Raw genomic sequence first — 23,802 nt, forward strand, 5'->3', positions numbered from 1 at the left:
ACGCATGCCTTTCACCTCCCCTGGATGACCCAGGGGAAGAAAAGTCCTCTGAGAGCCATGTCCACATTGTCAGTGGACAGACACGTGTGCTTATCTGCCAGCAGACCCCCAGCAGCACTGAAGACAGGTTTCGAGAGAACGCTGGCTGCAGGACACGACAAGATCCCCAAGGCGTACGTGGCAAGCTCAGGCAATTTATCCAGATTGGAAGCCTAAAATGAGCAGGGCTCAAGTTGCACAGTAATGGCATCGACGTTTCCTTGCATATACTCATATATCTGTGTCTCCTCCTCTTTTTCCTTGTCCTGCTCCTTTGTTTTCGCATGAGTATATGTCCTTGTCACTTTCCCATGTGTTTGTGTTGTGTTGTGATTTGTTTGTCACCTTTTGGACACCTTTGAGGGTGTTTCCTAGGTGTTTTTATGTGTTTGTGATTGCCTGCCATTGTTTCCTATGCGGTTCGAGTTCGGTTCGTCGAACGTTCGGCGAACCGAACTCGAACAAGACCTCCTTTCGACGAACCGAACTCGAGCCGAACCACGACCGGTTCGCTCATCTCTACTTCTTATCTGTGAATACAGAGAAAGAGACAGAGCGAGAGAGAGAGAGAAATAGAGAGTACAAGCTTTTGCTTAGCTAATCTTCTTTCTATCATGGAGATCCGGGGTTTGGTATTATTGCCAATCTTGTGGGTCTTATGGACGCTATTCGGCGTCTGTGTGCTAATTGCCCTGACAGTCATCTCAGGGCATCAGAAATATCCTTACATCAGGTAAGAAAGTATTAGGAACATAGTAGAATGTTATATTATTTTTGTATTAATGGGGTTGTCTACTTCTTGAACCATCCCCATAAAAATACAATCACCTTCGGCGGTAGAAGGAAGTCGGTGGTGATTGGGTGGGGGGCTCCCGTGTCTTAACAATGTCACATGAGCCCCGGGAACACAAGTTTTGACTCTGCTGTAGCCGCACCGGCACTGAAGGTGTGTATTGGTATTTTTTTTATGGGGGCTCACATGGGGTATAAGAAGGGGATAGGCCAAGTAGTGGACAACCCCTTTAATATCATGAATTGTTCTAATTATAATATAATATTTCCTGGAATGTTCTTATTGTATTATAAGTAGTGTATTGTTAACCCCTTCCTGCTGCAGACAATTTTCTTTTTTACCTTTTTCATTTTTTCCTTCCCTTCTCCCAAGAACATTTTTATTTTACAATAAGTTTGATAACCTCCCACCAATGTACTAATGGAGGATAATTATACATGACAAGTAATCTGCTTGTGTCCTATTAACTCTCAAAATTTTCCATACCTGTAACAGTTCTACGGGAATTGCGTTCCCGGAATCGGTCATCTACACCGTTATCTTCCTAGTGAACTCCTTCTTTGGTAAGTAGACGCTGCATCCTATAGGGAGATATCCTCATGAAGAGCTCAGCAATTCTGTGCTCAGAGGTGACATTAAAGTCTCTGGGACTAGAAGATTTTAAGCCCATTAATAACAGATCGGTGGAGTTCTGACTATGACACCCCGCTGTTTACCTGATTTAAGGCACCATGCTGAACATTTTGGTACTTTTTTTTGCAAAAAACCTGATACTAAAGATTTTTGCAGCTCAGTCCCATTAAAGTAAATGGCACAGAGGTGTAATAACAGGCACAGCCGTCACCAAAAGTAAGGATCTGTGCCTGGTAAGCAATGAAGGATATGTGGCTTCCCTTCAAACATCCACCAATTTGATACAGAGATAGGACATCAGTGGCACAGATAGTCCCTGTAAATCTCTAATAACGGCCATTAGTGGAGATGGTAGTCACTGGTGCACTCTTAAGGTTAGGTTTTCTATAGCAGTGACATGGGAATATCCGGTTGATAACTTGCTTTTCTATTTCAGGAGCCGGCATCGCATACATCCAGTATAGGTTCATGATTATTCAATCTGAGCCATCGGAGAAGAGGTTTATCATCTGCCAGAAAATCCTTCTCATCGCTGGCTGGATAGTGTGCATTGGGACCGCGGTTAATGCTGTATGTTCGGTTAGTTATTAGTTTTGTTATAAGGTCTCCAGTAATACTCAGGAGCCCAGGTTTGTTGACTGCCTGGAGCCCAATATATTACATTGGGGGATTCCGCTGTTATGTATTCTCAGATCTCCATGATGACCTTATTGATGTCCGTCATATATTTCTTCTCTTTCTAGGTGGAAACCCATCCCGACACCGCACAGGATCGGAGCAGGACTGGCATTTTTTCTTTTTGCCATTTACTACATATGCCAGTCTGTATACCTCTACAAGCGATCCTTCAGCAGTCGCTGTATGTGCCACTTTAGACTGGCAGCAGCGTTGGTAAAGATTGCATTACTCCTGATATGTATCCTTTTCTAGATGAGTCAGTGTGTTTAGGTGTGTAAGTTGTGCTCCCTTGTGCCATGTTTTATCGCACAGTCATGGCAGTATAGGAAGCAATATAATAATAACATTCTGGTACTTTTCTTAACACGTCCTTCCAGTTGTTGCCGGTATGTGCACCACCTTCTTCCAGATATGTAGTGGTCTCTGTTGGACGGTAAGTTTATTCCATGCTTCATTATCTTGTGTAATTCACTTGTGTCCTGTGTAAAGGAAAGCATAACCTCTCGATGGACAAGTCATCCTACAGTCTCATCCCATCCCAGACAGGTAATAACATCCTCTATCCTCTACCTTCTACAGATCTTCTACATGGCAGGCACGATAGGCGAGTGGACGGGATTCGTCGGCTTGATAATGCACCAGCTTACTAATTATACAGATTTCCAGGTGAGTAAATATGTGAGGGTCTTATCTGAGCCAAAAATGTTTCACTTAAAGATATGATGCATTAAAAAATCCAATTTCACAAATAGATGACAAAGATGCCGAAGTTCAATAACGTCTGGTGATAATTGTCTTTTCTCCTTTTTCTCAGAGTTTGTCTTTGAAGTTCTCCCGAGAAGGCGTCACCTCTGTCTAAGGGTAAAGAACCAGGCCACCAAACTTCCCGTGTAAAATCGAGGAGAAAGACTTGGGGCTGGAGGAACATAAAGACACCTGGAATCATCTGTGCTGGATCCTAACATCTTCCCGACTTGCAATGAGAAGAAATGTGGAGAACGGCAGGTACCGAAGCATCATGACAATCATCCATCATGGAGAAGATGGACGTCATAACGAACATGTTCCTGGACACAAAGCAGCAGAATGCCACAGCCATTTTAACTGCTGGTGGACGGAAGAACTTTGAGAAAATCTGAAGCCATCTCCACTGGGAAGATAAACATGGCCTTGATGCCATATAACTATGATTCTTTACTGTAAGAGCAGTGAAGATTATGGAACTCTGTGTCACATAATGTTGTAATCGTTGATTCACTACTAAAATTTAAGAGAGGCCTGGATGCCTTCTTGAAAAATACAACATTACAGGTTATGTGCACTAGATTCTGTGAAGGGGCGTTGATCCAGGGAACTATTCTGATTGCCGTATGTGGAGTCGGGAAGGAATTTTTTCCCTAATGTGGCACTTACTATCTGGCCCATGGTTTTTTTTGCCTTCCTCTGGATCAACGTTAGGTTACATCATGGGTTGAACTAGAGGGACCTAGGTCTTTTTTCAACCTCTGTAACTAACTATATATATGGCTATGAATGTGGCCTATATTACCAAAGCCCCAGTGCAAAGGACCTATTATATGGTGAAATCTTCACAATGCATTAACCTTGAGAACTATGAGTCCTTTCCAATAAATATATTTAACCTGATAACTAATGGTTTCTTGATGATTTGCAATTGCCCCATGAAACAAAAATAATGTTTTACATATAAAAACCATGCGGTAAAAAACAATATCGCAAACAGCAATTTCATGGTAAACACACATTGGGGTTTGCATTTTTTTATTCAATGAACAAATAAAAAAAAAAGTGCTTAAATATGTAAAGACGAAATAAAAAGGCCCTGTGAAAGCCTTGCCTTTTTTATTTCCTTGCTGGAATGGTGCTTTAAATGTAAGTCCCCTTCCCCCGTTCTTATACTCCCATGCTCCTGCCTTCATCTGTTTGCAGCATCACTCTGGTCGGTCTCTGGTAATGTGTGACCTGCCGGTAGCTCCAGTGTTTCAAGGAGCCGGAGGTCACAACTAGAGATGAGCAAACCTCTAGAGGCTCGAGTTCGGTTCGGCGAACGGAGGCCGCGTTCGAGTTCGGTTCGGCGAACCATTCGACAAACCTCTCGAACCCCATTGAAAACAATGGGAGGCAATCACAAACACCTAAAAACACCTGGAAAACACCCTCAAAAGGTGTCCAAAAGGTGACAAACAACTCCCAAGACAACACAAACACATGGCAAAGTGACAAGGAGAAATACCCATGCGAAAACTAAACAGCTGGATGAGAAAAAGAGGAGGATACACAGATATAGCCATGTCATGCCCTTCTAAAATCATGTAAAACACAGCAAGGAGACTCCAAACAGAGTCTCCCTTTTTTCCAAAAATTGGGCCCCACAGACACCACTTCAGGGGCATCACTTGTGCCCCAGTTGCAAACTGGACAGGTTGATTTGCATCAAGCACATTCCAAAATGCGCCAGCCTTAACTGTCCCCGGGATGACACCGGGGTAGGTAGAAAAGTCTTTGCTGATCCATGATTTGTTCATCTTGGATCATTTTTAAAAGCACAGCAAAGGGACTCCAAGCAGAGTCTCCCTTTTTTCCAAAAATTGGGCCCCACAGACACCACTTCAGTGGCATCATTTGTGCCCCAGTTGCAAACTGGACAGGTTGATTTGCATCAAGCACATTCAAAAATACGCCAGCCTTAACTGTCACCAGGATGACACCGGGGTAAGTAGCAAAGTCTTTGCTGATCCATGACTTGTTCATCTTGGCTCATTTTTAAAAACAACGCAAGGGGACTCCAAGCAGAGTCTCCCTTTTTTCCAAAAATTGGGCCACACAGTCACCACTTAAGTGGCAGCACTTGTGTCCCAGTTGCAAACTTGACAGGTACATTAGCATCAAGCACATTCCAAATCCACAAGCCTTTACTCTCCCCAGGATGACACAGGGGTAGTAAAGTCCTTGTGGATCCATGACTTGTTTATCTTGATGAACGTTAGTCTGTCCACATTGTCACTGGACAGATGCGTGCGCTTATCTGTCAGCACACACCCAGCAGCACTGAAGACACGTTCAGAGACAACACTGGCTGCGGGACACGACAAGATCTCCAAGGCGTAAGTGGCGAGCTCAGGCCATTTTTCAAGATTTGAAGCCCAATATGAGCAAGGCTCCAGTTGCAAAGTCATGGCATCGATGTTCATTTGGCGAAATTCCTGTATCATCCTCTCCAGCTGTTGATTATGTGTCAGACTTCTTGTCTCTGGTGGCCTTGCAAAGGATGGTCTAAAAAAATTATGAAACGATTCAATAAAATTGCTGTTACCAGCACCAGAAACGGTGCTGCTGGTACGGTTAGACTGTTGATGACGAGACCGTCCCATGTTTGTCAAGTTACAACAGGGAGATTCACTCCGTGCTGTGCACCACTGGTGTTTGCTGGAAAAGCCGAGCTAAGATCGAGTAACAGCTTCTGCTGATACTCCTGCATACAGTATGTGCGTCCCTTTCTATGGCTGGAATTATTTCACAAAATTTGGACTTGTACCGGGGATCTAATAGTATGGCAACCCAGTAGTCATCATCACTTCTAATTTTGACAATCCGAGGGTCATGTTGTAGGTAGTGCAGCAAGAAGGCGCTCATATGTCTTGTGCATCCATGCGGACCAAGTCCTCGCTGTGTTTGTGGCATAGAGGTGCTAACCGTGCTTTCTTCCTCTGACATCTCCCCCCAACCTCGTTCAACCGAAATTTGACCAAGGTCTCCCTCATCTGCTGAGTCTTCCATGTCCATCAAGGGTTCGTCCGGCCTTTCTTCCTGGTCTCCTGCACCTTCCTCAACATTTTGGCTGCTACCATGCGCCCTTGTTAATCCCTCTCCCCCACCGTCCCATGCCTGCCGCCTTGGTGATGATGAACGTCTGGACCTTGTAGATGTTGGTATCCCTTGTGCATATGAATCCTCCTGTACTTCCTCCCCTTCCTCTTGTCTCACCCCCTGACTCCGAATAGTGTTTAGCGTGTGCTCCAGCATGTAAATGACTGGAATGGTCATGCTGATAATGGCATTGTCAGCGCTAAACATATTCGTCGCCATCTCGAAACTGTGCAGAAGGGTGCATAGGTCCTTCATCTGAGACCACTCCATCAGCATGATCTTCCCCACCTCTGCATCTTGTTGGCCCAGGTTATACGTCATGACGTATTGCACCAGGGCTCGGCGGTGCTGCTTCAGTCGCTGTAACATGTGGAGAGTGGAATTCCAGCGTGTCGCCACATCGCATTTCAGGCGATGAAACGGCAGGCCGAAAGACTTCTGGAGCGATGCAAGTCGGTCAGCTGTGGCGGTTGAACGGCGGAAGTGAGCAGAGAGTGACCGTGCCTGTGCAGAAGCCCATCTAGGCCGGGATAGTGGATTAAAAATTGCTGGACAACAAGGTTCAACACGTGAGCCATACAAGGCACGTGTGTCACGTTGCCCCGGCGAAGGGCCGCACCCAGGTTTGCAGCATTGTTGCACACGGCCTTCCCTGGCTGCAGGTTGAGTGGAGACAACCATTTACGAAACTCGGACCGCAGAGCTGACCACAACTCATCCGCTGTGTGACTCTTATTTCCAAGACATTTCAAGCTAAAGACCGCCTGATGCCATTGAGCTCTGCTGCCATCATAGTAAGGAGGTGTGCAGGATTCCTTGTGCGCAGTTGCAACGCAGGTTGCCTGACCAGGCAGGCTTGGGGCGGAGGTGGAGGACCCAGACGAGGTTGAGGAGGCAGAAGCAGTGGAGGATCTTCGACATACAGAGGATTGACGCACAAGTCGTGGGGACGGCAAGACTTGTTCAGCAGACCCTTCTCCATCTATCTCCATAGTTACCCAGTGCCCAGTCAGCGACATGTAACGCCCCTGTCCATGCTTACTTGTCCAAGTATCGGTGGTGAAATGCACCCGGTCACACACAGAGTTTCTCAAGGAAGTGGTGATGTTGTGTGCGACATGCTGGTGTAGCGCAGGCACACCTTTCTTGGAGAAGTAGTGGCGACTGGGCATCTGGTACTGGGGCACTGAGACGGACATAAGGTCTCGAAAATCCTCTGTGTCCACCAGGTGGAAAGGCCGCATTTCCGTAGCCAACAGCTTACAGAGGGATAAAGTCAACCTCTTAGCTTTGTCATGGCTTGGAGGAAATGGCCTTTTATTTGTCCACATCTGAGGGACCGAGATCTGGCTGCTGTGTGGAGACGGTGGTGAGTAGGGTGTCCCTGCAAAACTGCAGGTCTGTGAGGAAAGTGCAGGCGGATACATGATGTTGCCTTCATCCAAAGTTGGTGCTCTCGATGTCTGAGAGAGCTGTACACCAGCACTTGTTTCCCCTTCCAAACCAACTGACGACCTACCAAGCAAACTGCCTGTTGTGGTTAAGGTGGTGGAAGGTCTGCATGGAAGAACAGGTCTGACAGCTGTCCCCATAGTCATAGAAGATGAAGAGCGCGTGCATGCACTGGAAGGGGCAGGCGGTGGATGGCCCGCTCCGCTAGGCCGCATTGCAGCATGGTGAGATTCCCATTGGGACTTATGCTTGTTATTCATGTGACGATTCATGGAAGAAGTTGTCAAACTGGTGAGGTTTTGGCCTCTACTTATAGATTGCCGACAAATTTTACAGATCACATGATTTGGGAGATCCTTTGCAAGGTCAAAAAAGGACCAGGCTAGGCAAGGCTTAGAGGACATGCGACGTGCAGAGCCACCCCAACTTGTGCTCAGAGACAGAGTGGTGGCTGAGGATGCACTTGTAGACGTGCTTCCAGTACTCCGACTCTGGTGCAAGGTAACTTCGTCGTCAGTTGCAGCCTCCTCCACCACTTCTGGTGACCTCCTCGAGTGCCCGACTGATGGTTGACAGTATGTGGGATCTAGAACTTCATCATCAAGCGTTGTGTTTGCACTACCCTCACCCTCAGACCTAACCTCTTCCTGCCCTGACTGAATAGTTAAGTTGTCATCCCAATCTGGTATCTGCGTCTCATCGTCATCAGTATGTTCCTGATTTTCTCCACCAACAGGTGTTACAGTTTGGGAATGAGGGTCTACATTATGCTCAGAAACTTGGTTATCAGGGCATGAATCTGACTCAGAAAGCTTTTGGGCATCACTGCAGACCATTTCCTGGTCTGTACTCACTGTAGCTTGGGTGCAGACCTCTGATTCCCAGCCTATAGTGTGACTGAACAACTCTGCAGACTGAGCCATCTGTGTTACACCATACTCTGCAGGGCGGGTGGAGACTTGAGAGCTGGGAGAAAGCAAATGCGATTGGGATGACAACTCAGAGGAATGTTGTTTTTTTTTATTTTGAAGTTGAGGTGGAAGAGAGGCTGCTTGTTGGAGCACTTGACATCCATTCAAGCATGTGTTTTTGTGCATTGTCTACCTTTGTTCCAGTTGTTTTGTTCCGTAAAAAAGGGAGCACATCAGATTGTCCACGGAAAGTAGTAGACATCTTACTTTTGCTGGAAGATGGCTATCTTCAGCAGATGTTAATGTACCTTTCCCACCTTCCCCATGGACACAAACTTTTTTTCCTTTTCCAACATGCCTGTTCCCCTTTCCACCAGCATCTGTCCTTTTGCCACTCATTTTGTTAGCGACAAGGTTGGATACTTAAAATGTGGTAGCAAAAATTGAGAGGTGGTGTAGATTGCAGAGGTGGTCTAGCTTTAATGACAGCTGAAGAACCAACACTGACTATCTCTGACAATGCAACTATGGCCCTAAAACTGGCAGCACTGTTTGCTATAAAACTAGCGTAGCAAAATGGGCAGGAGGGTAGAAGGCAGAGGTGGTGGAACTTGCTTGGCACCAGTGGGACACTAAGTTACTATAGCAGACACTTTGTGGATGCCACTAAGTTTCAGCACTGTTTCCTATAAAAATAGCGTAGCAAAATGGGCAGGAGGGTAGAAGGCAGAGGTGGTGGAACTTGCTTGGCACCAGTGGGACACTAAGTTAGTATAGCAGACACTTTGTGGATGCCACTAAGTTTCAGCACTGTTTGCTATCAAAATAGCGTGGTAAAAGTGGGCAGGTGGGTACAGTGGCCGGGTTCTGTGGGTCAGTGGACAGGAAAGGAACACTAAATTAGTATTCCAGAGAATTTTAGGATGGCAGAAAAAGTGTCAGCTCTTTGGGCAAATAAAATAGCGTTCCAAAAAAAGCAGGTGGGTACAGTGCCCGGGTTCTGTGGGTACAAGGACAGGAAAGGAACAGTAACTTAGTATTCCAGACACTTTTAGGATGGCAGGAAAAGTGTCAGCTCTTTGGGCAAATAAAATAGCGTGGCAAAAGTGAGCAGGTGGGTACAGTGCCCGGGTTCTGTGGGTCAGTGGACAGGAAAGGAACAGTAACTTAGTATTCCAGACACTTTTAGGATGGCAGCAAAAGTGTCAGCTCTTTGGGCAAATAAAATTGCGTGGCAAAAGTGGGCAGGTGGGTACAGTGCCTGGCTTCTGTGGGTACCAGGACAGGAAAGGAAGCCTCACTTTCTATCCCTCCTAATGGTAAAATGCAGCAAGGAATTCCCTGAGCTTAGGTACACAGACACCGTTATCTGAAGCTGTATACAGCTGTAAATAGCAGTCCCTAATCTGTACAGCGCTGTGTGTATAGTGTACACAGCAGGAGCGGCGGCAGGAGCAGCTTGAGCGGTAACTGTCACCCACACGCAGAAAACAGATAATGGCGGCCTTATTTATAAGGCAAGGACATGTGACATTCACAGCCTATGACACATGCCCTTGCTTGTCTGGCAAAAAGTACACTTAGCTGTGTGTGTGTCTGTGATTGGCTGACATCCTGGCCCGCCCCACTGCACGCGCGCTTAGGAAAAGGAAAAAAAATAAAAAATTGGCGATCGGTATTATCTTAGCACTCAGCTGCAGCACAGATTTAAACCGCGCCCCCCCCCCCCCCCCGAACACTATACGCTGAAATTTGATAATAGTGGGAATCACAGAGTGACTCACACTATTACAGTGAAAAGCCAGCTAGTAATTAGCTTGGCTTTTTGCTGATCGAACCGTTCTCGAACGTAACTCGAGCTATCGAGCTTTTAGTAAAAAGCTCGAGTTCGATCTCGAGCACCCCCCAAAATCACTCGAACATGAAATTGGCGAACCTTGAACATCGCTCATCTCTAGTCACAACTCAATGTGACTCTATGACCGTATCCGTGCCAAAAAGGATGAAAACAGCGGAGGGTGAGTAAAGACACCGAAGGGCAAGTATCAGACACCGGAGGGTAAGTATCAGACACCGGAGGGTAAGTATCAGACACCGGAGGGTAAAGGTCAGACACCGGAGGGTAAAGGTCAGACACCGGAGGGTAAGTGTAAGACTTGGAGTCGAGGAATTAGATTGAAAACACCACTCCTGAGCTGAAATAAATATCGCTGGAGTGGTACATTAACACCATCTCACTGTTAGCTGTCGTTGGCCGAGTGGCAAGTGCTTTACCAGACGTACAGTTCATGTCCGAACATTTAACAGACTGTCATGTCAAAAAGTTCAGATCCAACAAGCTAAATTTTAGTCACATAACTTCTCAGAGTCTGTTCACATTGCTGAGAAGAGAGAACAAGGTGCCCCAGTGTTAAAAAATAAAAAAAGTGCCCTGATCATGAAAATGAGAATAATTAACACAAAAACACCTGCAAAGGCTTCCTAAGCATTCAAAATGGTCCCTTAGTCTGGTTCAGTAGGCTACACAATCATGGGGAAGACTGCTTACTTGACAGATGTCCAAAAGGCACTGATTGACACACTCCACAAGGAGGGTAAGCCACAAAAGGTCATTGCTAAAGAAGCTGGCTGTTCACAGAGTGCTGTATGCAAGCATATTAACCATAGAACGTGCAATCATAGAAATCTACACTTTCATATACCTGGGGCCTTTTAGGCCTGTGTGCAAATAACATGGAGTAACTCAGATAGAAATACTTTTAAAGTTTATTTGAGATGTGAATATTTCAAAACACTAAGTTAACAAGTAATCTTGCAGAAAAAAGAAAACAAGTAACCTAGCAGGCCTGCGAGGCCCCAGGTATGCGTTCTAGGGTTAATGGAAAGTTGAGTGGAAGGAAAAATTGTGGTAGAAAAAGGTGCACAAGCAACCGGGATAACCCCAGCCTTGATAGGATTGTTAAGAAAAGGTCATTTAAAAATTTGGAAGAAATTCACAGGTAGTAGACTGCTGCTGGAGTCAGTGCTTCAAGAGCCACCACACACACACACGTATCCAGGACATGGGCTTTTCCTGACCAAACGCAGTTTCTTTGGAAAGCAACCCCATTTTCAAACACATAACTGATATGATAGGCTGATATAAACAAGTGAAAAAACTAGCATTTCCATTTTAAAGAATAGATAGTGCTAATTGATACATTAAAACTCTTTTCTGGGGGCGTGGCCAGTAGCACATGGAGACAGACGTGCAGTAGCTCTGCTCCTGTGCTTACCGGCTACAAATAGTGGCACACAGCATCAATTTCAGCCAGCTCCAGCCCTGATCAGAAGCTAACCTCTCCAGGCAGCCAGCAACATGAAGAAGACCAGAGGCGTCCGAGGCAAAAAGAGGAAAGTCCACCAAAGCTGACGCAGTTCTACCCGGGAGCAAAAAGCTCTCAAAATGGTGCTGGGAGGCCACAGCGCAGCCTAACAACGCCGAAGACTACAACTCCCCGCAGGCTGATGGAGTCAGGGGACGCAAGCAGAAAGACCCAGGCTCAGAGAAGGCCCCTGGAAGGCTCGGCCTTCACAGGAGGAGGACGAGTTGGACTCAGACAGCACCAGGGAGCTCATGCAGAGGGGTAGTAGGAGCTTGCCACGGTCTTTGAAATCCAGTCCCCGGCTTCTCCTCTCACAGCAGGCCCATAGGCCACAGCCTAGATAGAAAAAGTCAGGATCCCGTTGGAAAAGCTTCAGACCACTGACTGAGTACACTATGAGAAAACTAATGGTGGAAATTGTTACGAGGGGGACCCGGGGAAGCGTGCCAAGATGGGAAATGGACAGCTTCCGCCGGTCAAGGTCCACTGTGCGGTGTAAGGGACCGCTGCTATGGTCAGGAAAGAGTGAGCGGGTTGCTGCTAGTGATCGTCTGGAACGTCACAGACGATCTATGTACACCGGTCCGCCCTAACCCGTGAGGGTTGTATGGCTCGGGGCTTCTCGTACGGTGTACCTGTTGCACGGGGATGCACAGAGGTGCCTACACACGTGTGCCAGCGGGAGTCACAGGAATATGGCACGGGGGTAGCACAGAGGTGCCCACGCACGTGTGCTTCAGAAACCAAGTGAGTCCGACAGAGACTCGAGGAGCTCACCTGGGACAGGAACACAGCCTGCTAAATGGGATACTGCCGGAGCAGCAAGGCAGGGGCAAGACCTGCAAACTAGGTGCTGCCTGAGCAGCAAGGGCAAAGCCCACAAAAGACAATAATGCCTAAGCAGTGGCGTGGCAGCACGCTGCCAGACATCCAAACATAGAAGGACGGTCACGCACCGCCATGATGGCAGGGGGAGCTTTTAAGGAGGAGTAGCTCCACCCAAGGGCGGGCGCGAGACGGGCGTGACCCAATCAGGGTTCGTGACGTCCTGGCCCAGCCAGTCAGGATTCAGCACATCACCAGCCTCGTCATGGGGCCGTGTGATATCAGTGAGCGAATCAGAAGACGTCACGTGGAGCACATGCTCATCTTCCTGCCTCTGGGTCATAAAGGCGGGATCCCCGGTTTCACAATGTGCAGAGACATGGGAAGTCTTGCTGCTTCCCTGAGCATCTATTCTTTGCACACTGCGCAAGCTCCCAGAGCCTCCGTGATGCTGAGCAGGAGAGCTCGTGGCAGGCAAGGGATGGGAGACCGCTCCATTCCTTGCAAGGGGAGAACCACTAGGTGTCACCTTTCTGCTGTGTCTCTGAGAAGGCAACTCCTGCAGACTGCGCAGTCTCCCAGACTTTTGGTGCTGCTGAGCAGGAGGGCTCGTGGCCGACAAGGAATGGGGGACCACCTCATTCCTTGCAATAAGAGAGCCACGACGTGTAACAGGAGATAATGACTTCATTTATAAGGGACATACAGAGTGTGCTTAGGTCCATGCAAACAGAGATCACAGCAATAGGAAATCGTACATCACATATAGAAAACAAGATGGCAGAACTTACAACTGTGCATAATGAGGGGGTGGACTCTGTCATCTATGGATGATCAATTGGACGCAATGAGGCTTAAAATAGCTGATATGGAAGATAGGTCACGCTGCAATAATGTCAGACTGAGGGGCATTGCAAAATCTATTAAAACAGATGACCTTAAGGAATTCCTCATAGATTACTTCTCCTGCCTTATACCAGAGGCAACACAGACGGACCTGGTGCTGGACAGGGCACACAGACTCCCTAAACCGAAGCAACTGCCAGCCTCAGCCCCTAGAGATGTCATAGTGAGGATCCACTTCTATCACATAAAAGAGAAGCTATTGGAAGCAGCCCACAATCCACCCACACTTCCAGACCGTTTTCATTCACCTTAGGCTACTTTCACACATCCGGTTTAAGCAGTGCGGCTCAATCCGGCTGTGAAACCTATGCAACGGACGCGGCGAAAACACTGCATCCTTTGCATAAGTTTTTACATGCGGCCCGTCTGTTTTTTTCCGATTGCGACATGCTACTGAGCATGCGCAATGGAAGAAACCGCATGCGGCGGCCGGATGCGTTTTTTTCCGCATCGCGCCGCATCCGGCGTCCATAGGCATGCATTGAAAAATGCACTGCAGCGGCTGGATGCGGCGCGATGCGTTTTTTTTGTCGGAGTAAAAAACGTTCCAGGCAACGTTCCATCCGGCCGCGGCATAGGCTAAATCTGCCGCATGCGGCAAAAACCGGACCGAACGCAAGCCCATGCAGCACAATACGGCACTAATGTAAGTCTATGCAAAAAAACCGCAACCGGCGGCAAAAAAAAACGGTTGCGGTTTTTCTGCAGAGCGCCGTATTGTGCCGCAGAGCAAAAACCGGATGTGTGAAAGTAGCCTTAGCCCGCAGAAGAGCCTTTTCATCCAGTACAAGAATCAGAGAGCATAACATCTCATACAAATGGGGATTCCCAGTAAAGTTAATTATCTCCAAAGTGGGTCACAAACATGTGACAAATAATCCAGAACAAGCCCTTCATTTGTGTAAGGAATGGAACTTACCCATCCCCATCAAGGAGAATCAAGAAAGAATCCCCCCGCCATGCCAAATTCTAGAAGAGTGGTCTAAAGTCCAGACGAGAACTAGTCTCCAGAAGTCCAGGCTATGGTTCATTATGTAAAGAGACTGCCCAGGAATATAGAGAAGCTGAAGCGATTACACCTGGTCCAATTCGTGACTTATTCCTTCATATTGCACCCCAAGCATCCTTCTATTTTTCCCAATCTCTACCTTAGGGACTACTGGAGCTTGGAGCCGACCCTGGCACGGATCGCTGTCTCTTCAAGCGCCCAGGTCTGAACATGGACCCTTCCTTTTTACCCCACCGAACTCCCCTAAACTTTTTTCTTGTTCTTTTTTTTCCTTTTTACTTTTCTTCCTTTTTTCTTTTTGTGCTTCCCCTTTTGGGACTTTTCGGTGCTCTTGCCAGTTTCTTTTTTCCAGCACCATGTCTGGAATTTGGTGCTTGGCGCAGGAAGCCCCAGTTTGAGCCCTGTATTTTTGCTCAATTGAGTTATGTTGTATCTTTCAGGTTTACCAGTTCCTTTCTTTTCCAGAATGTGGACCCCCCCCCCAGACTTGTGTGTTCAACAATGTCTGGGCAGCCCGAAACAATACTTTCATGAGTTGGACGTGTGCACTTGTGGTCTAAATACTCACACTAGGTTTTGTAAGTTAATATTCCTATTAGAAATTGTTCTCTCTACAGAATCCCTCCCCATAGTTTGGGATAACGAAGGTAATGCAGCTAGCAACTATGTAAATCTCCTCGATGGTGGTTAGATTTATGTCCATTAACGCTAAAGGGTTGAACGCACCATTTAAGAGGCCGGAGCTGTGGAAGGAGGAAATCAAAAAGAATACAGACGTGCTATGTGTCCAAGAGACCCACCTAAACAGCGCTGACATTTTCAGGCTTAGGCCGGTTTCACACATCAGTTTTTTGCCATCAGGCACGAACCGCCGAAAAAACTGACGCAACGGCTCAGTCGCATCAGTTTTTTCCATCCGTTTCTTCCGTTTTCTGACGGGTCTGTTTTCATACTGAGCATGCTCAGTTTAAAAAAACGGAAACCGGCGCCGGATTCCGGCATATGATGGATGACGCCGGATCCTGTGTGTATAGGCTTCCATTATAAAAAGCCAGATCCGGCGAAAGCTGGATGGAACGCAAGGCCATCCGGCACAATCCGGCGCTAATAGAAGTCTAGGGGGGAAAAAACGCATCCGGCGGCAACAGACGTCGGATGCATTTTTTCATGTTTCTCCCGGATTGCGCCTGATGGCCAAAAACTGATGTGTGAAACCAGCCTTAGACATAAAAAATTCCCACATATTATAGTAGCCCCTGCATGTAGCAAAAAAGGTGGGGTGGCAATTGTAGTAAAGGATACGGTGGCTTTTTCCCAAGCTGAACAAATTATAGACCCATTAGGCAGATTCATAATACTAAAATAGCTAATTAACAACATCCCATACACGCTAGTCAATCTATACACCCCCAACAAGCGACAGTATACATATATTCGGAAAATTATTGCCAAAGCCTGCAAGCTGAAAACGGGATTTTTCATCATAGTAGGGGATTTTAATCTACCGTTATGGTCAAATATGGACACTACATCTAAGTAACATAAACTCAACCCCAATTCACTAACAAAATTTCTTCACTTATATGAGCTATATGCAGGGGCTGGCTGGCACAATTTAGCCTGGGGGGCAATAATAAAGCAGTGGCCCTCAAGTTGCGGCAGCCCACTATTGGACTGTTCATCTCTGTCCGCTGCATTAAAGCGGCAGTGGTAACAGGCTTTATGAACAGGCTGGTGCATATACAATATATGGAAACAGAGCCTAGCTTATATATGGGAACAGAGCCTAGCTTATTGTGTACATAGATACCGCAACAGAACCAAGATGACTACATAGATATGAGAACGGAAGCGAGCTTATGGGAGCAGAACCGAGATATGGGAGCAGAACCGAGATATGGGAGCAGAACTGAGCTTACTACAGAAATACGAGAGCAGAATCGAGCTTACTACAGAGATTCAAGATCAGAACCGAGCTTACTACAGAGATTCAAGATCAGAACTGAGCTTACTACAGAGATAAGGGAGCAGAACTGAGCTTACTACAGAGATAAGGGAACAGAACTGAGCTTACTACAGAGATAAGGGAGCAGAACTGAGCTTACTACAGAAATAAGGGAGCAGAACTGAGCTTACTACAGAGATACGGGAACAGAACCGAGCTTACTACAGAGATAAGGGAGCAGAACCAAGCTTACTATAGGGATAAGGGAGCAGAACCGAGATTACTATAGGGATAAGGGAGCAGAACAGAGCTTACTGCAGAGATATGGGAGCAGAACCGAGCTTACTATAGGGATAAGGGAGCAGAACCAAGCTTACTACAGAGATCTGGGAGCAGAACAGAGCTTAATATGGCGGTATGAGAGCAGAACAGAGCTTACTACATATATATGGGAACAGAACTGAGCTTAGTGTATCACTACAGGAACACAATCGTACTTACTCAGTCATTTACATAGAAGCAGCAACAGAACCAAGCCTTCTACATACATACGAGAACTGAACAATCTTACTGCATACACATAGTACAATATCTAAGCTTACTACTCAAATATGGTACCATAACTGAGCTTACTATATAGATATGGGAACAAAACCATGCTTACTGCATAAATACAGTACCATTACCCAGCTAACTACATATACGACAAATACAAAGCTTCTCCTATATTTTCAATGTTAAACACGTACAGCAAACTGATGGTATACGGACTATACACTGACGCCATCCATGTGCTGTATGTATTTTTCACGGCCCCATAGTCTTCTATTGACCATTGTCATCTGTGTGCTGCAGGAAAAAAACGGACCTCTCCATGTGGACCACATGGACATACGGTCTGTGTAAATACTACAAAGACATGTAAGTAGCACAATGGGTTATAATGGGTATATATGTGGTAAAAAAACAGATACAACACGTACCAGAAACACGGACATGTGAAGGAGGCCTAAGGTGACATAGCTACGTCACAGTGCAGGAATAGGTTAATTTCACTTGTCTTTTCATTAACACAGAAAGATAAGTGAAATTCCCTAACACATATGTGAACGGGCTCGTGCCCACTATCATTGTCAGCAGCGTTTTGGATGCAGAGTTTTTCGCTGTGTCCAAAATGCTGCATTGTACAGTACAGGCACAGTGGATGGATTTATAGAAATCTCTGTCCCCCTGGGCTTTTTTTAGACTCTCCATAAATTGACCTGTGGCGCAAGTTACTGAGCTACAGCTTGTGACTTTATTCTAAGAGATACTAGTGCTCTGAATGGGAGAATACAGCGAAAATCCACTGTGTCAGTCGTCCTGATCAGACCGTGTACATGGACAGCGCGTCTCCGCTAGAGAAAGTACCCTGCGTCCAGACCGTGAGGACGCCTGATGGTGGGCACTCACCCTTAAGATAAGATATAAGATACAAATGTATTACACATACACCACAACTCTATAAGGGTATGTGACCACGGTCCAGACATGCTGCGTCCTGGAGGCAGCGTGTCCTCTCCTAAGGGGTCGCGAGTGCTCTCCAAAGGGACTGCAGCTGCCTGATAAATTGACATGCTGTTGCTCGGGGATCCACGCCACAGGTCAGTTTTCGCTGCAGGCCGGGCAGTACACGCAGTGGGCATGGGATTTTTAAAAAATCCATCCACTGTGCTTGTACTGTACAATGCTGCGTTATGGATGCAGCGAAAACACTCTGCATCCAAAATACTGTGAACCCTGATCATGGTCACATACACGCATCATACACACATACATAGAACCCCACAAACATGGACATGTAAACATACAGTACAGACACGTACAGCCACACGGCGTACAGAAACGTACAGCCACACGGCGTACAGACACGTATAGCCACACGGCGTACAGACACGTACACAGATTTATTCACATTAAGCAGATACATATTTGAAGACAATCACAAACATATAAATATACACATGAATAAACCGACATCCACATCCTATACACACAGACATGCACATACTGAGGGGCTTTTACTTTTGATGATTGAGGACACTTCTCTTGCCTCCTGTGTGGCCCACAGACTTGTTTGATGCTCCCCTTCGGTGGTGAGGCAGCACACGCTCCCACCAGGAATTTCAGAGCCCCATACTGGCAATATTTTCAGGCCCCTTGAGACTCTGCCCAGGTTCCACCCCAGCTCCGCCTTCACCCCGCAAACCTACCACAGTCTCACTGCCATTCTTGGAAAAACTCCACTTCCATCTTTGTCCTCCTTCTTCTGAAGTCAGGGTATATGAAACATCCTACGTCATGCATACGTGCTGACATTGAGGTCCTGTGTAGGCGCACTTTGATCTGCCTTGCCCTGATCAGATCAAAGAATTGTAGTGCGCCTGCGTAGGACCTCAATGCCGGCTAGTGTGAATGAGGTAGGACGCGTCATGCACCCCAACTTCAGAAGAAGGAGGACAAAAATGGCCAAAAGAAGAGGCGCTGCACCCGGAGAATGGAGCCACCCCTTTGACCAGTCTGCACCGCACCAATTGATTAGGTGAGTATTATAAAGTCATTTTTAGGTTCTACACAGCGGCCTGGGCACTTATATACAGCATTTTAGAATACTGTATATAAGAGCCCACTGGTGGTGGCCGCAGCTTATAGCCACCAAATCTGGTGACAGGTTCCCTTTAACGGCTGTTCGGCTCAGCTATGCAGCGCAGTTGTCATTTTGACAGCCTGAAAAAGCTGCATGCACCCTGTTTTTGGGTTATCAAAATTACAAACCCTGATGGAATCATCAGCCATATGCGTATTTATAGATATAATACAGAGTATACAGGCTATATATACTGTACATAATATAGAGGCTGCTGGCTGCATATACAGTGGGTACGGAAAGTATTCTTGTTTCATAAATTTGCAAAAATTTCTACATTTCTGATTTTTTTTCTGTCAGGATGGATGGGGGATGAGGTGCAGAGTGTACATTAATGAGAAAAGAAATGAACTTTTTTGAATTTACCAAATGGCTGCAATCAAACAAAGAGTGAAAAATGTAAAGGGGTGTGAATACTTTCCGTACCCCCTGAATAAAATATGGGGGCTGTATATAGTGTATACACAGCCCTATACTGTACACACACATCCACACTATATACATATAGTATATACAGACTGTAGTGTGCTCCTGTATATACAGTATGGTGCTGTGTATGAGCCGAGATACAGACACACACAGATTATACTCACGAGCCACGGCGGCTCCAACGCTGAAGACACAAGGTTCAGATGGAGTCCTGGAGCTCGGCGGTGATTGGAGGATCCTCTCTCCTCGCGGTGACATCCTTCGTCTTCCGGGACGGTCCCGTCTTTACTGCACTTCGTAGCCTCTTTAGCGCATGCACAGTACAAACGTTACAATAATGAACAGAGGAGCAGAGGGCGGTAGCGTCAGACGTCACTGATGAGGTCATACACGGCTGGTCCCCTCTTCCGTGGCCATACCTTTAAGTAGCTGTGGCTCTGACTGGGGCCCCGGGGCTTAATAAGGTTTAGTGCCATATTTTTTGGACTATGAGACGCTCTTTACCATAAGACACACCCAGGTTTACAAAGAAGAAAACAAAAAAAAACCATTTTTCCTATTAAAACATCCCTGGCGGTGTAATTATTATTACTAATAAATGTACTAGGGTAGAATAGGAGGTAATAACTCTATTGTTAGTGTCTTTCTGCAGTGTATGTATTATACACACACAGCTCTGCCACAGAGACACACACACACAAACAGCTCTCCTACAGGCCTATACACACACACACACACACACACGGCTTTCCTACAGGCCTATACACACACACACACATGGCTCTCCTACAGGCCTATACACACACACGGCTCTCCTACAGGCCTATACACACACACACACACGGCTCTCCTACAGGCCTATACACACACACACACACGGCTTTCCTACAGGCCTATACACACACACACACACGGCTCTCCTACAGGCCTATACACACACACACACACGGCTCTCCTACAGGCCTATACACACACGGCTCTCCTACAGACCTATACACACACGGCTCTCCTACAGGCCTATACACACACACGGCTCTCCTACAGGCCTATACACACACACGGCTCTCCTACAGGGATATACACACACACTGCTCTCCTACAGGCCTATACACACACACAGCTCTGCTACAGGGATATACACACACACACGTCTCTCCTACAGGCCTATACACACACACGGCTCTGCTACAGGCCTATACACACACACGGCTCTCCTACAGGCCTATACACACACACACGGCTCTCCTACAGGCCTATACACACACACGGCTCTCCTACAGGCCTATACACACACACAGCTCTCCTACAGGCCTATACACACACACGGCTCTCCTACAGGCCTATACACACACACGGCTCTCCTACAGGCCTATACACACACACGGCTCTGCTACAGGGATATATAACGAAATGGAGGAGATATTTCAGGAGGCACAGGGAAATGATACTGGGGGAATTGGTACTAACCGGGAGAGATGGAGAGTCAAACACATGTATTATGATTATGAGTAGCTATGTCTGATGGGTCTGTGGGTTCCAGGTGCACCCGTCCTTTCAACTTTTCAAATATCCTTACATATACATGCTAAAGTTTACTCGTTATTCTGGTTTCTATGATCATTAGAAATATGAATTTTGTTAACAAGGAATGTTAAAGCATGTATGTACTTTTGTATAAGAAATACCAATAAAACATTTGTTACAAAAAGCATAAACCCTACATTTATATTACAAGATGGCGTGAATAAACATACCTCCTTTTACTTGACTGGTGTAATTACCTCTATATTATTTCAGTATGTTTAGCGTAACTTAAATAAACAGCATTAATGATCACGAAGATAAAAAAACCCTCTTTTCTTAGAACATTCCCCATAGACAGGGGAGATATAAGCATCCATCCCACATACGTTATGTAGATCCCTTCTCCAGAATGGATTAACCATCATTCCCAGTGTCTTCATGTTCAGGGATCTTTCCCGCCTTGAGGGTTACATATATCTAGCGTTAGTGTCAAGCCAAGCAATGGCCTTCTTTGGAGTCTCAAACGTCTGAACCTTTCCCTTTGCCATCACTCTTAGGCGAGCAGTGTACATCATGACATATGGTAATTATTTTGCGCATAGTCTCCTTATTATGTCCATAAATTGAGCTCTCCTCTGTACTTCTGCTGAGAAATCTGTGTATATGGAAACATTCGAACCATTTATGGACAGGGCTTGATGGTCAAATAAGAGGCAGATTACAGGAAAGATGGAGGTATTTTATCAGGATATTGAGCCAGAGAGTAGCTCCGTACGTCTACTTTTACATGGCTGTCAAGACATTTCTCCATTCCACTCCTTTCTCTTAAATGCTTTGTTCTTTGTTTCTCTGTTCATATTTTTTTATATGTATAGGTTTTTTTCTTTTTTGTCTTTAGCTCATCGCCCTAGGTATCTTCTTTGTTTAATATTCTATTCATGGCTTCTAGTCATGGGGCTATCCTGAGCTTTCATTTTATTTCTCATCCACTTCTTTTCCCTTAACACATCTACTCGCATTTTATCATGTATTGCATTTTGCATGTTTTTTTTTTTTTTTCAAAAAAAGGTGGAAACTAACAACTTTATTAATTTCTCAATTTCCAGTTGAAGTTTGCTTCCCTTCCTTATTTTCCTATTAGTTTAACCATCCAGTTGAGTGTTCCCATAATTAATTGCTAACCATTTTGAGCCTTTCGATCTTTGACATACCCATACATCATGGAAGGGATTCCTGACCTATGATGTATTGGTATGTTATGGCAATCATGCGAGGCACCGGAGCTGTACCTGCACGATCACCACTGGAATATGGCTTAATTGAGTGGAATATGGCTTAAGCCAATCTCCAGCTGTCATAGCCAGGGATGGTCCCTACGCCACCCCTTGCTGTTTAACCCTTATGATTGCAGCATTTAGGATACTGGAAGAAGGAGTGCGCTCCTTCTACCACTTGATCAGGTACCCCACGATATGATCAAAGGGCTCCGATCATTTCCATGGCAACCCAAAGTCAAATAATTACCTCTGGCTTTTCTGGCTACTGTGGCCTCTTAGACCATGCCAGGAGTATTGTCTAACAGGCATTCTGTCAGTGTAAAGGGCACTTTACACACAGCGATATCGCTAGCGTTGTCGCTGGTGAAAGCATCCGACCCGTTGGTTGTGCGTCACGGGCAAATCGCTGCCCGTGGCGCACAACATCGCTAGGAACGGTCACACGTACTTACCTGCCTGGCGACGTCGCTGTGGCTGGCGAACCGCCTCCTTTCTAAGGGGGCGGTTCGTGCGGCCTCACAGCGACGTCACTAAGCGGCCGCCCAATAGAAGCGGAGGGGCGGAGATGAGCGGGCGGAACATCCCGTCCACCTCCTTCCTTCCTCATTGCCGGCGGCCGCAGGTGCGGTGATGTTCCTCGTTCCTGCGGTGTCACACATAGCGATGTGTGCTGCCGCAGGAACGCCGAACAACCTGCGTCCTGCAACAGCAACGATAATTGGAATTTGAACGACGTGTTAACGATCAACGATAAGGTAAGTAATTTTGATCGTTAACAGTCGTCCGTGTGTTTCACACGCAACGACGTCGCTAACAAAGCCGGATGTGCGTCACGAATACCGTGACCCCAACGACATCTCATTAGCGATGTTGTTGTGTGTAAAGTGGCCTTAACACTGACAAGTCTAATGTATTGCCGTGCTTGTGCATGGCAATGAATTATACCAGCAATCACGCTAATAAAAGTTAATGTCTCATAGAGAGACTGAGCGAAACAGCAATAAAAAGTTTAAAAAAAATTTAAAACTGTTTTTTTAAAATACCCAAATAAACAGAAAATGAAAAAAACATTATACCATTAAACACATATACAGTACAGAAAAAAGTTTGGACACACCTTCTCATTCAAAGAGTTTTCTTTATTTTCAGGACTCTGAAAATTGTAGATTCACATTGAAGGCATCAAAACTATGAATTAAAACATGTGGAATGAAATACTTAAAAAGTGTGAAACAACTAAAAATACGTCTTATATTCTAGGTTTTTCAAAGTAGCCACCTTTTGCTTTCATTACTACTTTGCACACTCTTGGCATTCTCTTGATGAGCTTCAAGAGGTAGTCACCGGAAATGGTTTTCCAACAGTCTTGAAGGAGTTCCCAGAGATGCTTAGCACTTGTTGGCCCTTTTGCCTTCTCTCTGTGGTCCAGCTCATCCCAAACC

General features: G+C 46.1%; 1 protein-coding gene across 1 annotated transcript; it reads left to right on the top strand.

Moving 5' to 3' along the window:
- The first annotated feature begins 653 nt into the window (after positions 1–653).
- Positions 654–2,340, top strand: LOC142257560 (DNA damage-regulated autophagy modulator protein 1-like). The gene is made up of 4 exons (XM_075329706.1): positions 654–772; positions 1,328–1,395; positions 1,902–2,044; positions 2,209–2,340. The coding sequence occupies exons 1-4, from the start codon at positions 654–656 to the stop codon at positions 2,338–2,340; spliced, it is 462 nt and encodes a 153-aa protein (XP_075185821.1).
- Positions 2,341–23,802: the final 21,462 nt, after the last annotated feature.

The sequence above is a fragment of the Anomaloglossus baeobatrachus genome, chromosome 12, assembly GCF_048569485.1.
Source record: "Anomaloglossus baeobatrachus isolate aAnoBae1 chromosome 12, aAnoBae1.hap1, whole genome shotgun sequence".
Taxonomy (NCBI): Eukaryota; Metazoa; Chordata; class Amphibia; order Anura; family Aromobatidae; genus Anomaloglossus; species Anomaloglossus baeobatrachus.